The sequence below is a fragment of the Eubalaena glacialis genome, chromosome 7 (assembly GCF_028564815.1).
Source record: "Eubalaena glacialis isolate mEubGla1 chromosome 7, mEubGla1.1.hap2.+ XY, whole genome shotgun sequence".
Taxonomy (NCBI): domain Eukaryota; kingdom Metazoa; phylum Chordata; class Mammalia; order Artiodactyla; family Balaenidae; genus Eubalaena; species Eubalaena glacialis.
This window is the reverse complement of record NC_083722.1, coordinates 107,978,545-107,993,741: the sequence shown is the minus strand read 5'-3', so window position 1 is coordinate 107,993,741 and position 15,197 is coordinate 107,978,545. Positions and strand designations below refer to the sequence as shown.

General features: G+C 43.7%; 1 protein-coding gene across 5 annotated transcripts in view; it reads right to left on the bottom strand.

Moving 5' to 3' along the window:
• Window positions 1-1,772: 1,772 nt before the first annotated feature.
• PPARG (peroxisome proliferator activated receptor gamma) overlaps window positions 1,773-15,197 on the bottom strand; it is a 128,028-nt gene continuing 114,603 nt past the window's right edge. For all 5 annotated transcript variants that reach the window (XM_061197280.1, XM_061197281.1, XM_061197282.1 and 2 more), the window contains one exon: window positions 1,773-2,087. In XM_061197280.1, the coding sequence (XP_061053263.1) occupies window positions 1,840-2,087 (248 nt within the window). In that variant the 3' untranslated portion in view covers window positions 1,773-1,839. The remainder of the gene's footprint in view (window positions 2,088-15,197) is intronic.

Sequence of the window (15,197 nt, the reverse complement as noted above, 5' to 3'; positions counted from 1 at the left end):
AGAGGCTTTGGACTGGCCGTGGCTGCACTGAAAGGCTCTTTGTTTGCGCCCTCCTGTAAACAAGGGATCTCCTCTGAGGTGCTATCCTCACCTTGCCTACTGCCCGCACCCTCTCTCTTTCTCAGGATCCCCCAGTGATAACTCTCCAGGAGGCACAGCAGGGAAGCCGCTAGCTGCTTGGCATCAAGGAAAGAAAAAACAGCCCCATGATGGACTGAATTTGTCACTTTCCCTTCCAACGTTCTGATGTCACTTAGACAACGACCTCAGTCCTTTGGTTCTAAAGGTCTGAGCTCAGGAGCTGTCTCTCCTAAAGGGTTAGGGATCTTGCATGTTTAGGGCTGGGGTCAGGACTCACTGCTCTAACCTGACTCTTTGGAGATCTGTTTATTTTGGGGTAAAGGATGAAAAGGTTTTTCCTGGTATTTTGGCTTGAAAGCCTCGAAAGTTATGTATGTCCTCCTCAGTATCAATACCACGAGGAAAGATAAACTAAGGGAGAAGCGGCAGGGGGATAATTTAGGTCAGTGGAAACAATCATCCTGGAGAAGAGAGACCTCAGCATAGTTTGCTGAGAGGCGTTCTTCAAAGTCATCATATGTGTTCATGGCTAAGCAGTGCTAATGAACTTGGTGGCCTCAATCAACAAATCTGTGCATTATGCCAAGAAGGTCCCTGCTTTTAGGGAACATATCATCTGTTTTGCTGGGGAGGCATGCATTACCTAAACAGATAATTAGCCTTTGAGGTCACAAAAGTCAGAGCTCCCTGGGCAAGGTGGTCCCAAGGAGGCCAGCAGGAATACCTGTAGCAAAATTGCTCTGTGTACGTCGGGACCAGAATGCGGCCCTTCTCCCTCATTCGTGTTTTGTTTTGGTTTTGTTTCCTTTTGTTGTTGTTATTCCTGCGATTTTCCTTCCCTAGAATGTCTTCTCTTCCACTCTCTACCTATCCCAAGTCCAACACATCCTTTGAAGCCCACATGAATGAATTTACAGTCACTCACGACTTTTCCAATCTTCATTACTTTGAACTCTTAGAGTACTTGGAGTCTGAACCATTCATTTGGCACATGGTTGTACAGTGTATTTTAATCTGTTTTTAAGAAGGATTCATCTTTTCTCCTCAATTCAATGGTAAGTTCTTTTTGGCAGGTGCCACATCTTTTAACACTTCTGTGTTACCCACAGCATCTAGCCGTTAATACCTGCCACTGGGTATTTGCACATACCTTGGCATCCTGTTAGAGGGCTGCTGTTGGTGAGTGAAAATTTTGGTTGGGATTGGGGAAGAAGATTGAATCCTTGTTAGGCCTAGGGATACGCCCCAAACGAGTACTTCTGGGTTAAGAAACACATGCTCTGAGCAGTTTTTGGTCCTGAAGTTCCATTCTTAGTTGTGATTTTTAAAGCAGATAGAAGGTTCAGAAAAGTTGTAAATTGAGGATAAAAAATTACTTGACTGAGAATGAAAATTGATCAGCAATTCCATTCATAGTGTTTCACATGTGTAAGAAAGAAAGGAAAAAGAAAAGAAAAGGAAGGAAGGAAGGAAGGGGGAGGAGATAAAAGGAAAAAAAGCCTGGAGGGTGGAGTGGGGGACACAGCAGACTCAGTCTTCAAATACAACAGCAATTTCACGATGTAATAATTTTTAATATTAAAAGTAAATTGTAAATGTATCTTTATAAACAATATGCATAAAATAGATCTATTATTCTAAAACCTTTTCTTTTTCAAATGCTTTTTCACAGTAATTTTTTAGGTGTCAGATTTTTCCCTCAAAATAATAGTGCAATTGGAAGAAGGAAAATGTTGTCAGTGAACTCGGACTTCTCTGCTAATACAAGTCCTTGTATATTTCCTGTAGAAGCGGGTGAAGACTCATGTCCGTCTCTGTTTTCTTTATTACTTGCAACAGCTGCACGTGTTCTGTCACAATCTGTCTGAGGTCTGTCATTTTCTGGAGCAACTTGGCAAAGAGCTGAGAGGACTCGGGGTGGTTCAGCTTGAGCTGCAGCTCCAAGGCTTGCAGCAAGTTGTCTTGTATGTCCTCAATGGGCTTCACATTCAGCAAACCGGGGCGGTCTGGGGGAGCAGAAATGGAAGACAGAACAGCAGGTTCAGTTACAAAATTCTCTGGCTCCACATCTGAGGCATATTCAGCCAAACAACTCACTTTTTGTTGGTTTTGCTTTGGTTCTAAAATAGGGTATGGAGGGAGGGAAAGCAGATAGTGGGCAAGAACTGCATACAAGGAGAATGGAATGAAAACCAAGACTATCAAAGCTCTTTCCAGGGCTGTTCTCTTCCTGGCCAAGACTAAATCTGTGTGACCAGTTGACAGAAGAGGGTGGCAAAGCAATTGTCTCACCAGACGGGGGACTCTTCTGCTGGCATGTTCTACTCACTCTGAAATCTCATTTTCAACTTCCGTTCCATCCTGATGAGTCTATGTTTTATAACCTCTACTTACTTTCTTACCACTACTTTAAACACACTTTTAACACAAACTTTGTCTTCTTTTTGCTTAATATAGCTCATGCATTTTCGAAGAGACAAGACATAGTTTTCAAATACTGTTACACTTGGGAAGGACAGACCAGATTTTAACATAGGCTTCTTCTGATTAGTGAGGTTGCAGGTAATTTTCACTTTCTTCTTTATACTTTTCCTTATTTGAACTTTTAAATGGTGAGCTTAAATTACTTTTAAGTTTTTAATGTTTTTGCTTCATGTAGATCTTTTTAGATTCAACCTTAAATACTTTCTAGTATTCTTCTTTACTTTTACTTCTTTACTTTCTTGTATTCTATACTTCTTTTTCATTACATTTTCTAATGTATCCCTGCTGATGTTTAGAAAAAAATGATTGGCTTTGTTATATTGAATCTATTCCAGTTTCACTCTTGTCAATTCAAATAGTTTTTATCACGGATTTAAAAAATTTTTTGGACGGACAATTGCATCTGCAAATAATCATAGTTTTATTTATTTCTTCTTTTCCAGTGTTTATAGTTCTCATTTCTTTTTCTTGCCATACTGCATTGGCTAATGTCTCTAGTATGGTATTAAATAATAGTAGTGTTGGGAGGCATTCTTGTTTTATTCCTAACCTTGAAGGAAATGCTTCTAATGGTTTACCACAAGTATGATGTTTACTGGATTATGGTGGATAGGTTTTTCTCCTGGCTCTCCAATAGTTTTAAAGTGTTTGTTTTAGTCAGGAATGTTGTTGCATTTCATCAAATGTTTTAAAGTTTTTCTACCTAGAGTGATGACCATATGGTTTTATCTTAATCTGGTGTAGTGAATTACATTAATAGATTTTCTTATACTCTTGCATTTGTTTGCTAATATTTTATTTAGGGTTTTTAAATTTGTGAGATTGGTCCAGTGTCTTTTTTTGTGTGTGTGGTACCTTTTGCCTATTTTGGTAATAAATGTTAACTAGTCTTATAGACTGAGTTGAGAGGTTTTCCTTCTGTTTCTATGTAGTGATGATCTATTCCTTGATGGTTTCTTGGAATTTATTTGCAGAACCATCTGAGCCTGGTGGTAAATCTTTGACTATCTTTAATTTTCCTCCTATAGCTTTTAATTTATTCAGGTTTTCTACTACTTATAAAGGAAAATTTTAGTAATTTATATTGGAATAAAGTTGTATATAATATTCTCTTAGAATCTGAATCTCTTTTATTATTTTTATATATACCTCCTTTAACTTAATGCTCTTTATTTGTATATTGTCTCACTTAAAACTTTGACTTGCCAAAGGCTTATCTATTTTTTGCTTTTTAAAAAGGCACAACTTCTGGTTTTACTGATCAACTCTGTTTTTGAAAATTGCCTTTTGTTTTCAATTTAGCTAATTCATTCTTTTAACTTTCTTTAGGTTTTTTTTTTTTCTTTCCTCTTTTTCTCATTTCTTGGGTTGAATGCTTAATTCATTTAGTTTCAGTATTTCTTATTTTCTGATAGATGAGTTTAAGGCTCTAAAATTTCCTCTGAGTGTCACTTTTGTTTCACCCCATAGGCTTTGGTAAATCATACTCTCACAGTTCTTTTCTAAATAGTCTGTTTTACTATTTTGATTTCACTTTTAATCTAAGAGTTATATAGAGACATGTTTTTAGATTTCCAAGTGGAAAGTCTGTTTGTTTTTGTTTTTTCTAATCTCTAAGTTTGGTTAGAATATAAGGTTTTCTCATTAAGGCTCAGCAGAGGGGTGCAGAGATTACGTATGACATTCAGGTCACTCACTTGATACCTTGTACTGATTCCAAATTTTAGCTCTTGAAGGCCAATCACCCTCTTTTTCTCATTTTAACTCTTCTCCCCTTCACTGTAAACTAAAACACTGTATAAAAGTTTTTACTTCCCTTTTTAATGTTCCTCATTGTCTTGCCTCCGTTTATCATTGTGCCTTTGCTTAAGCCCTTTCCACACCAAGTCCCTCAAACATCCTACATTCTGTCATAACTGTGCTTAGGCACGTTCTGTTCCTCCTGCCGGGAGCAGTCGCACCTTCCCTCCAACCATCCTACTGACTTCAACCTACTCTTCAAAATCCGTGTCCTTATGTCCTGGAGCCTTCCTGGAGATCATCCCTTCCTTGCCCCTGTTTTTCCAATCCCGTTTCTCTGGTCCTCATAGCATCCTACAAACACCTCAATTGCTACTGTCCTAGTAGATTACACTTATTGAGTGGTTATCATTTCCCAAAAATTGTACTGAGGGCTTTATATACAATATATCATTTAATCTCCACAATAACTCCATGAGATCAGTGCTTTAAGGAGGGGAAAATGAAGATTTAGAGAAAGGAGTTAAATCCTGCCCAAGATCTGCCACTTGCTAGTAAACAGCACTGCTGAAATTTCAATCTGATTCCGAATGCTATACTCTTAACTCTTATTACCTTGTATTATAGGTACTGATTTTCTTGTTTATCTCCCCTACTTGGCCACGAGAGATCAGAGGGCAGAGACTATGTCTTGATCAACTCTGAGGCTCCAGTGGAAACACAGGAAGCACTCAGTTGGCTGAGTTTATGAGTGAGAAGGCTTTTCTAGCCAAGAGTCCTGAATTGAAAAGTACAGTTCTTCTGGTTGGTGAACAAGCCTGAAGGCAGGATCAATGCACAAAGAAGACGCCTCCGGAAACAGCGTTTTCCTGTATTCAGTAAACTCGAGCAACGTTTAGCCGCTGAGGTGAGACACAGGAGAGCAATGTGAGAATGATCTCAGGTGGGATTGTCGGAACTCTAAACATGCTCTTACATTTTTTTTTCTTTTTTCTTTTTTTAAATTACAGACAGAAAGTTACCTGTAGTTTGATTTTCTCTCCTCAACTTCTCTAACATCTCCCATTGACTGGAGTAATTTTTTTTTTTTTAAATTTCAGCACTTAATTTTGGAAATGTTAGCAAGAATCTCAGCTTCTGAGAATGAAACAGATGATTTAGTCCTGGCCTAGAGAATCACACCCCTGGAGGAGTTGTCCTTTCTCACAGTTGCTATGCAATAATGAAACCCCCTGACACTTCAAGGAAAACCAGATCCTGGATTGGTGCCTTGGGTTTAATGGTTGCCGATCCTCCCCCTGAACAGACGTGCCAGATTTCAAAGGCCTGGACTGGACAGCAAACGCATGTGCGTTGGCAGTGGCAGCATTTTGTGTCGAGGCGTCGGTGTGGCTCCTCTGTGGCCTGGGACCCCACACCCTTGTGCAGACCCGCTGCTCACTGGGGCCCTGGCTCCTCAGAGCCTTTTCTCCTTCCTCCTTCCTCTAGAGCAGCATCCGTGGGGTCAGAACTTCTGCAGAAGAGATTATGTTAATCTACTAGGTTTCATTTATCGTGACAGTTCAAACAAGCAAACCCTCAAATGCAGCGGATCCGGCTTGCTGGAAACACTTGGCTGCCGTGCAGTACAATGGAACTGTTCCCTCTAGGAGTGGAGAAGGATCTGGTTTGGATTTTCAAACCTCTCTTTGGCAAGTTATTTTTTATGATGTGACAGATGAAGTTTGGCTGAAATTTTGTGGCCACTGATTTATATTTTCTCTAGTGACAAGTTAGATCATTTACAGATCTGTCCCACTGTCGCCCTTACTGAGCCTCAGTCAAGGCAAGAATGGAGTGCAGGAGAGTGGGAAAGTGGTCTGTTCTACTTTTAGGTCTCTCACTAACCAGCTCTGTGACCTTGGGCAAACTGATCAAGTTCACTGCGCCTCAGTTTTCTCCTCTGTAAACGAAAAGGACTGGATTAGAGAGATATCTCTAAGACCCTAGTTCAAAAGTTGTAAGCTTTATTCTTATTTGTAATTCCCTTTACAAAAGTCACATAATTAAACTGGGGAAATTAACTCAAAATCTAATTAGAAAAGTATATCAACAGGCTTACACATTAAACTTAAAACATTTGGCTTATTTAAAAAGCAAAAAAGCTTCCTTTGGTCTTAAGCACTCCCTAGGGTCAAGGGCAAAAGGGATTTGTCAGGGTTGTCCCCACCCTTTACCCTCCAGTCAGCTCCAAGGCCTTCCCTGCTTCCCCTGCCTGTCTTTCTCTTTCCACTTTCCTTCTACTCACACTTGAACACTTATTGAGCTAAGCTGGGCACCACAAACGTGCCATAGAAATCTGTCTAAAGACCCAGCCGTCCTGGGTCCCTTCTCTTCCCTCTCCCTTTCCCATCGGCCCAGGGCCTGCTAAGGTATTGTTCTTAGAAGGCTGGTCTGAGGTCCTCTCCCTACACCTTGCTGAGGGTTAGAGTTGGGGTCTGGAATAGGATCAGGGTCAAGGGACCCTCTTCATTGGCCCTAGGTTGCCTAGAAAGCCGTTTTGGGAAAGTGCGTGCTGACTCAGGCTCCAGGACCCAACACTCGAGGAAGCTGGAGTCAATTACCGGTTCCTTACTCCCCAGGCTGCAAAGAATTGGGAAAGAAACCTTTCCGGTCCCCATCGTGCAGCGCTGGAATTGATTAGAGAGCACTGTTGATTGTGGGCAAATCTACAAAGCTCCCATCTTATCCAGATCTGGTTCTGTTAAGTGAAGAGCTTATCTGAAGCAGATTCAAATTCTCTGGACCCTCCTGGGATCTGCCCACCTGGGCCAGGCATTTCCCTAGACCAGATTTTCTCAGGAGGGGTCTCAGTTAGGGAACCAGATAGCCACAGCGGCATCTCCTGAAGGAGATGCAGAAAAACCAAAGCGCGTGGTTTTGTTTCTTTTCTAGTTGCTGCTGTCATGCTGTTCCCAGTCTTTTCCTATTGGATTTCTTTCTGATGGAGACAAATCTGAAAAGGATTGTACCCAGGGCATTTAGGAAAAAGAAGTCTGATAGCTGGGCAGCTGTATATTGATCCGAAGGCAATGGAAGAACTTAGCTCAGGTGTGGGCTGAAACTGAAGGGAGGTGGAGCTCCCGGGAGCTCACACTTTGCATTTCACTTCCTTTTACTCTTGCTCCCCAATTTCCTTTTATTCCATTGCTTCCTAAGTTCACAGATGTGTTAAAAAGAGGAGTGGATTTGGAAACTGAAGACTTGATCTCATCTCTCCTCCACTTAGCTTCCATGTGACTTTGGACAAGTCATCTTATCTTTCTGGGTTTTGGCTGAATTTTCAAGGCAACAGTGGTGTTTCTTTCCTAAGGTCATGGTTAGAAGGAGTTAGGTAAAGGAGCTTTATAACATATTACTATTCTCTGTGTTTGTTCAGATAGAGGCAGTTTCCACAGGAATGGGGTCCGGAGCGTAAGCAGGGGTGGGGTGGCATGTATGCAGTTGGGAAATGGGAGGTTTCTGAGCTGTTATTGGTAGAGCATAAATTCAGGAGCATGAGAAAATGATTCCTGATGCAGATACACGTTTGGGGTTTTGGGCAAATTCTCATTCCTATCGTTGAACACATGTAAGCAAGACTGAGAACAATAATGAAACAGAGAAGCCCCCGAGCCTAAATTCACTTCTTCCTTAGAGATGGTGTTAGGGATTCTGCGGTCCTTTTCTGATCTAACCATCAGGATCATGGGGCGCATTAGGCAAAACTCTTGAATTCATCCAAGTCTGTCTTTGGTAAACTGGTATGGCCTGTAGCAATTCCCTCCCACCATCCTACCTCTAAGAGAAAATAACCTAAGAAAGTTTCACATGTTCTTCTCATATTTAAATTTGAACCGGGGCTTGACTGTGTGCGGGCTTGATTCTCAACTCTGTCTCCACATTGAAATCATCTGGGGAAATTAAAAACACACAAACTAATACCTGGGTCCCATCCTGAGAGACTCCGATTGCCTTGGCCTGAGGTATGACCGCCAATGATCCTAAAAGCTTTCAGGTGATTCTAATGGGAAGCTGAGAGCAAACACCACTGGTGTAGTGAGAAGCAGTTGGAATCTCAACCTGAAAGCTTACTTGCTGGGTAGTCTCGGGCGAGTTCCTTAACCTCTCTGTACCTTGGTTTCCTCAGTTAAAAGATGGAGACATGACAGTAATCTAGCTCGCAGTGTTGTCAAGAGGATGAAATGAGTTACTAGATGGAAAGTGCTCAGAGCAGCGTCTGACACATGGGAAGTTAGCTATTTCTATTCGCACTAGTGAACAGTACAATCCAACGTGCCTCTTTTCTTTCTCCTCCTCTCATTTCTGCGATGCTCTTGGGTCTTCTCTGTATCTTTCCTATTCTTTCTCCCTTAATTGCTCCCTTCTTCTCCACCCCGCCTTCTAGATGCTTTTCCCTTTCCACTCCTAGGACTGCACCTTGCTGGGGATGTGGTGTCTAGAATCCTAGCAAGTCCAGCCGAAATTAATCAGAAGTGTGAACAATGGATGATTTGGGGAGAAATGTGGTTGATGGCTGCTATCAGGGAAAGGGAACAACAGAACAGAGATCTTGTACCGAACAGATAAAGATCATCGGTGACAATCATGTCTGCCGCGAATGCACGTGTGGCTAGTGGAGTCCTTCCCTCTGAAGTGGTCCCGTTCTAACATATCCCTGTTAAACAACAGTTAAATAAATGCTTTCTCTGTGTCCAAATGACAACCGCAAAATGACACAGCAATGACACGTACTATTTGGCTAGGATGGACGGTGCGGATGACCACCACAATGAAACCAAGTCCAGGCCATATTTTCTTTTATCCGCCCATTAAGTAGCAATTGCACACTAAGTCCCCTCACCTCAAACGCTCAACTACCACCTCCAAAGCCACCTCCCCACCTACAGCACAGAACACAAAAGTATCTGGTAACAAGGTGGGCAGCGCTTCCTCTCTGCAGCGTTCAAAGCTCGTTGCATCTCTCAACGGCACCTGCTGTGAACGGAGCATGGGGCCCGTTTTATTTCCAGCTCTTTCAGAATGGAAACGGGACCGGAGACTTCCGTCCTGCCCTTGGGAAGTCCCATCTTTCCTACCTCCTTTCACCAGGGGTTTGGGTCCCCTCATTCTGGTCATTTGTGGTCACTCAAGTGAAGCTCAGCCCCATGGTTTGCTCCCCTTCTCCGTGTCCCCACCAGGGGAGCAGCGGGCTCCCCTCAAGCCGAGGGATGCAGATACATTTCTGCCCCTTCTATGTCCCACACCAGCTCTGCTCAAGACTGGGAGGTAGAGGAACCAGGCTCGAGTGGAAAGATGGAGAGTGCTTTCTTCTCCCCCATCACGCCTGACACACTCATGCTCCGAATCCAATGACTCTCCCTTGCTTCCTCAACCTCTAGAAATGCCAACGGCAAACCAAAGGGAGTCAACAAAATAAAAAGTGGCCAAGGATTTGTTCTCTGCACCTCTCCCCTCCCCCCACGTCTTCCTTTCCAACCTCTTGGAGAAGAACCTGTGATCTCAAAACATAGGCGTGATCTCCAACCTCTAAGTATGACCTCTTAACACATAATGTGCCCCAAACTTTACAGAATTTCCCACCACACTCCTGCTCATCGGCACCTCCTTCAGGGGCAGCAGGGCCCAGAGTTCTCCCCTCCCTCTCCTCCCTCCAGTATCTCTGTCCCTTGGGGTTTTGTTCTCAATCCATAGCTAATCCCCTTAAAGTGATAGCTGATACAGGGATTAGCTGCTATCTCCTTAGGAGTATTTATATGGTGCTAAGGGATTTTAAGAATGCTATTGGTGAAATTTCAAGCAATCTGACTGGCAGGGTTGTGTGGAGCTCCTTCACATTATACAGTACAGGGAAGAGGGAAAATGAGCATTTATTGTGTGCTTACCACGTCCCAGGCATTGTGCCAGAGGCTTCACATAATGTTCTTTCATTTACTTACGGAACTGATAAGGAATTCAGGGCTCAGGCAGGTAAATAACGGCCTGAAGTCACACATCTAGGAAGTGGTGGGGTGCGGGGTTTGGGGAGCCCACAGTCCCCCACCGCCCCATCCTGCCTCTCCCGGTCCACCGATGGGTGACGCGGCGGGACCCTGGGGGCAGGCGCTCTCCCCGGGAGCGCGGGGCTCCTCACCACCTGCGCCGGCCTCTGGAACCAGGGCCGGTTTCACTCTTCCTCACTTGCGGAGGATCTGTCTGAGTGCCGTGCCAGTCTGGAAGTCTGCCTGGGGTCACCCAGAGTTTAAACACACATTGTGAGAACCCAAAATGATAAAGTGCTCCCCAAAGCGGCCCACTGACTGGCTGACTGAGCCTCTTCCAAGATGCTGGTGTGGGGACAGGAATGACTCAGCAGTTTGGCTTTCAAGCCCATGTCTGTCTCTGAGGTCAAGTACAGCGAATGATCCCAGCCTACCAGGCCTGGGGTGAGGAGGGGATTTTATCTCTGAAGCAGTCACAGATAAAGATGCTTCAATGTTCCACAAATGACAAAAGCCTCTGTGTGCGTGCACGCGAGTGTGTGTAGTTTAAGTTCCTCAGATGATTCTACTGTGTTTCTCTTCTCCCTACCCACCCCCACCCCCAATTCTCTGGTTTTGAGAATTTGGGTGCCAGCTGAGAAGTTATAAATATACCTCCCTCTGTCTAAACCAAGTCTGTGAGGTTATGAGAAGAGTGAACTAATGGGACATTTCTAGATAACCCACACTGAGTCATTACTCAAAGCCATCCCGGCCACCTGACAGGATCTGCCCGCTGGTCACGGCAGCACAGTGGGGGGACCAGAACAGCAGGCGAAGAGAGCAGTGCCATACACCATGCAGACACGGAGCAGGTGCCCATTCAATAGCTTTCAATTAATAAATGAAGGCAAGTACTCTCTGACACAATCATGGGCCAGATGGGAGATATGAACCATGTAATCAACACTCTTCAACTGCCCTGCTCAAGGCTCAGTCACATGAGAAATCAGATGTCTGTGTTTATTCTCAATATCACGAGAACAGTCAGAAAAACAACTCTTACCACTCAGACCCCAGCCTAAGTCTTGTCCAAAAACACTGTACGGATAAAGTAGCTGAATATTTAACTGCCACAGGAGAATGGAAGAAAGTTGGCCTCTTGTTCTTCACAGTATTTTTAATACCTCAGTTTTCAAATATTTTTGGTTTTGTCTCCCCCCAGTTAACTAGTAAGGATGATGCCAACAGACAAAGAAGACATGGGGGCCACTGGGCTGTGGAGAATCAGAGGCCCCCTGAGCTGGGGTTTCCTCAAGAACAGCACAGGCCCACTCAGGCACATGCCCTCTATCTTTTGTTCCAGAGGAGAGCTCGGCTGTCCATTCTAACTGGTAGAAACAGCTCTGCAGTAAAATGGAAGGATTACACACGAGCTGTCACTATCCTCAAGATTTTGGACGGCAGTTAGGGATGGGGAGGAGAGACGGACACCCACAAGCCCAGAGCCCCTCCCGCTCTGTCCTGCGGATCCTTAGTGCTCTCTGAGCTGGAGGGAGGGGTTCCCTATACACGAATGGGAGGAGTGACGTTTGGATTGTCTCCGAAGGGCAGGAAGAAATTAAGGTACTGGAAGGTACTGTAACAATTTTAAATTCTCGCACACATTTTCCTGCAACCACTTCTCTCCATCGGAACCTGCTATAAGATGGTATCTGATTAAGCTCGGACATATTTACTTAGGTACTTAAAGCTTATGGTCAGCTTTTGCAGGGAGCTCTGGGAACGGGGGCTGTGCTACCGGAACAAATGGGAGAACCAGCACCAGTCTCGGCATTAACACTGGGCTCTGTTCCGTCCCAGAACAGTTCTCAAACCTGGGGTGTAATTTTGTTAGGCAGTCAGGTACAAGTGGTGTCTTGAGAAGGGCTTTGGAAAGCAGGAAGTAATATCTGGACTATAATAGGAAATTCTTGATGAAAATACTTGGCGGCAATATGGAAATGGGTAGTTTCTGATAACTGCCAAAGAACCCCAAGTCCAAGGTAAGTAACTGGGATGCTTCCACATCTCAATACACAAAAGGCAGTGGCAGTTAAGGGCATCCATTTTAAGGTCAGATTGGATCAGACCTTGGCCTCACCGATTAGTAGCTCTGTGACCTTGGGAAAATTGCTTAATCTCTCTAAACTTCTGTTTTCTCCATCTATAAAATGGGGATAATGAGAGACTTTCTAGAATTGCAGGAAAAATTAAACAAAGATTCAGAATGTAGGTAAAGTGCTTAGCATCTATTCTGGTTCACAATGAAGTATTCAATCAATGGCAGCTATTATTATTATTATTATTATTAATATTTGATTACTATTCATTCAACAAGGATGTATTAGTACTTATTCTGGGCCAGGTGCTGTACTTTGATTCTATTCTAATTCCAACAAATTAAAACGTATATATTGATACACATATAAGTCAGGACCAAGGGTAAGAAACAGAGCTCCATGGTATTGACCTGAGAGGTCTAGGAGTTTTCCAACTGTCACAGAATATCAACTCTTCCTTGATCTGTAGATGTACATCTGTGAACAATTCCCCCTTCCTGTACCCTATGCTCCCTGCCCACTCAACAGCAGAAACGCACAGGATCGCTCCAAGAGCAGCTGTCCAAAATCGCTTCACAGAGAAAGAACACGGCTGCGACGGCTGGAAACAGGAGGAACTGCTATATAGGAGGTTTGTATAACCCAGCCAGACCCAAGAGGGTAAATGAGGGGCTGGATGACTTGCCATCTGTGACTGCTGCACCAATATTTACAGCTTCTCTGTCATTAGGATGGCGATGACAATCGGCCTCGAGAAATATATTGTAAAATCCAGTGAATTTCCTCCCCATATCTTGGAAGTTTGGGAAGAACTGTAATGGATTCCAAACTGTTTTGAATTAACAGAAAGAGCTTTTTCCTGTTTTTCCTGTTGCCGAGTTCCAGCTGGAACCCTCCTAAGCTTTTCTCCAGCAAACAGCCAACGCCCAAGGGGGCAAAGTGTCCAGTGGAGTGTCCTGGGGCTTGTCAGCTTTACTGGGCTTTCTACTTGGCCTTGGTTGCTGGTGGGTTTGAGGAGTTTGCTGGTGTGGCTGGCGTGAGGCTGTGGCGCCAGCTGCAAGCATGCCCTTGCTGGAGGCAGTGTGATTACTCTTGACGCCACCCATCCAGGCTGCGAGACCAGAGCGGGCAAGGGAAGTTCTTCCCTTATCACCACTCCCAAGGAAGCTGTGCTTCTGGACTCTGGGCCAGACCTTCAGGAGAGCAGTGACGGGACCACAGGTTGGGGCCACCGACACAACGAGAGAGTTGACCACATCCGCCAGCCAGGTGGCAGAAGAGACACTGGGAGGTGACAGTGAGGACACCTGGGTTTCCCTCCTAGTACCGCTCCTCACTAGTTGTCAGCTCACCTAAGTCTATGACTCTCTCCTCTCTTTCTATGGAACAAGAATGAAAATACAGGAGAATTGTCAGGATCTAGTGAGAGAATGAAAGGGACAAAGTGCTGTCCTTTGGTTCTGGAATGTTGTTCTTTTTAGTCTCATTCTTCTTGCCTGAAGCTCGGAGGAGAAAGAGGGAGAGAGGAGAAAACCTTGAGAAGAACTAGGTCATCTTCCTCAGCAAGTGGTTTGCGACCTGAATAAATAGTAGAAATGCTGAACACCAGGCCAATCTAAGGACCAAATCTAACAGCATCAGCAGTTTCTAGGACTGAAGCTGAGTGACAGTGATCTTTACTACTGCAACTCCAGTTTTCTCAGCAAATACTTAGTTGGGTCAAATCAGGTACTTTCATCCAAAAATCCCCTTTGGGTCCTCTGGGGATCCCCCGCCCTTAATCTCCCCAATCCCTCACCACCCCACTCTTACATAATGCCCATCTCCCCATTTTCCCTTCAGTCTAGCTTCATAGCCTTGACCAGAATGAAACTCTTCTGTGATTCTAAGGCCAGCTTAGAAGGAGGTCACCGGGATCCCTGCCCAAAGTGCTTCTCTCTCAAGTCACTAAAGCTATCTGTAGGCTTCAGAATAAACTGCAGAGGAGAAAATAATCCCTCTTGTTAAGAATAAGCAGGATCAGAAATTTGTTTACTGGACCAAACCTTCTTGCTTGCACGAATGTTTTCCCTTTCTGGAAAACTCAGGACGGGAATTGAGAAATTACATGTTGTACAACAAATTATATGTTGTACTCCAATAAACCACAATCTGGGATGTTGGTTTCACCATCTATAGATGACTGGGACACTGATCCCCCTTGGAACTCAGTCTTTGGATTGGGGATGACTGGAGTAGTTCTTTCTCTGGCCTCTACCCAACCAGCTTCTCTGGGTAAAGAAGGGAATCAAATTCCTTGGTGTTGAACAAACACGGGGTCCAGTTTATTCATTCTTATCTAGTGCCCATAGGCTGGCTTCATCTACAAAAGCAAACTTTGATCAGGGAAGGATGTGCCTTTTGTGATATGGGAACTAGTCAATGGTAAATTCTGTTTTTTTTTTAAAGGAAGTCTCAAATGATTCACAGGGTTTTCTTCTCATTATAACCACAGATATAAGAGTTTAAGAATGTATGATTGGCAGCTACCTGCAGATTTATTTCACTGTTGTGAGGATCTAATGAAATCTGGATATTGGCTACTGTGAAGACAGTCTGGGAAACGCTAAAAGAAACTTGTTTATACAGCATCGACATTTAAATGATACGTTTTTAATTTTCATAATTGAAAGCCAAAGTCTGCAGTATCTATTAAATTGAATAAATTACTCTCAGAGCTATTTTTGACCAATTTAGAAAAATTTTAAAGGCCTAACTGAATCACTGATTTTCAAATAATCTAGCTTGTGTG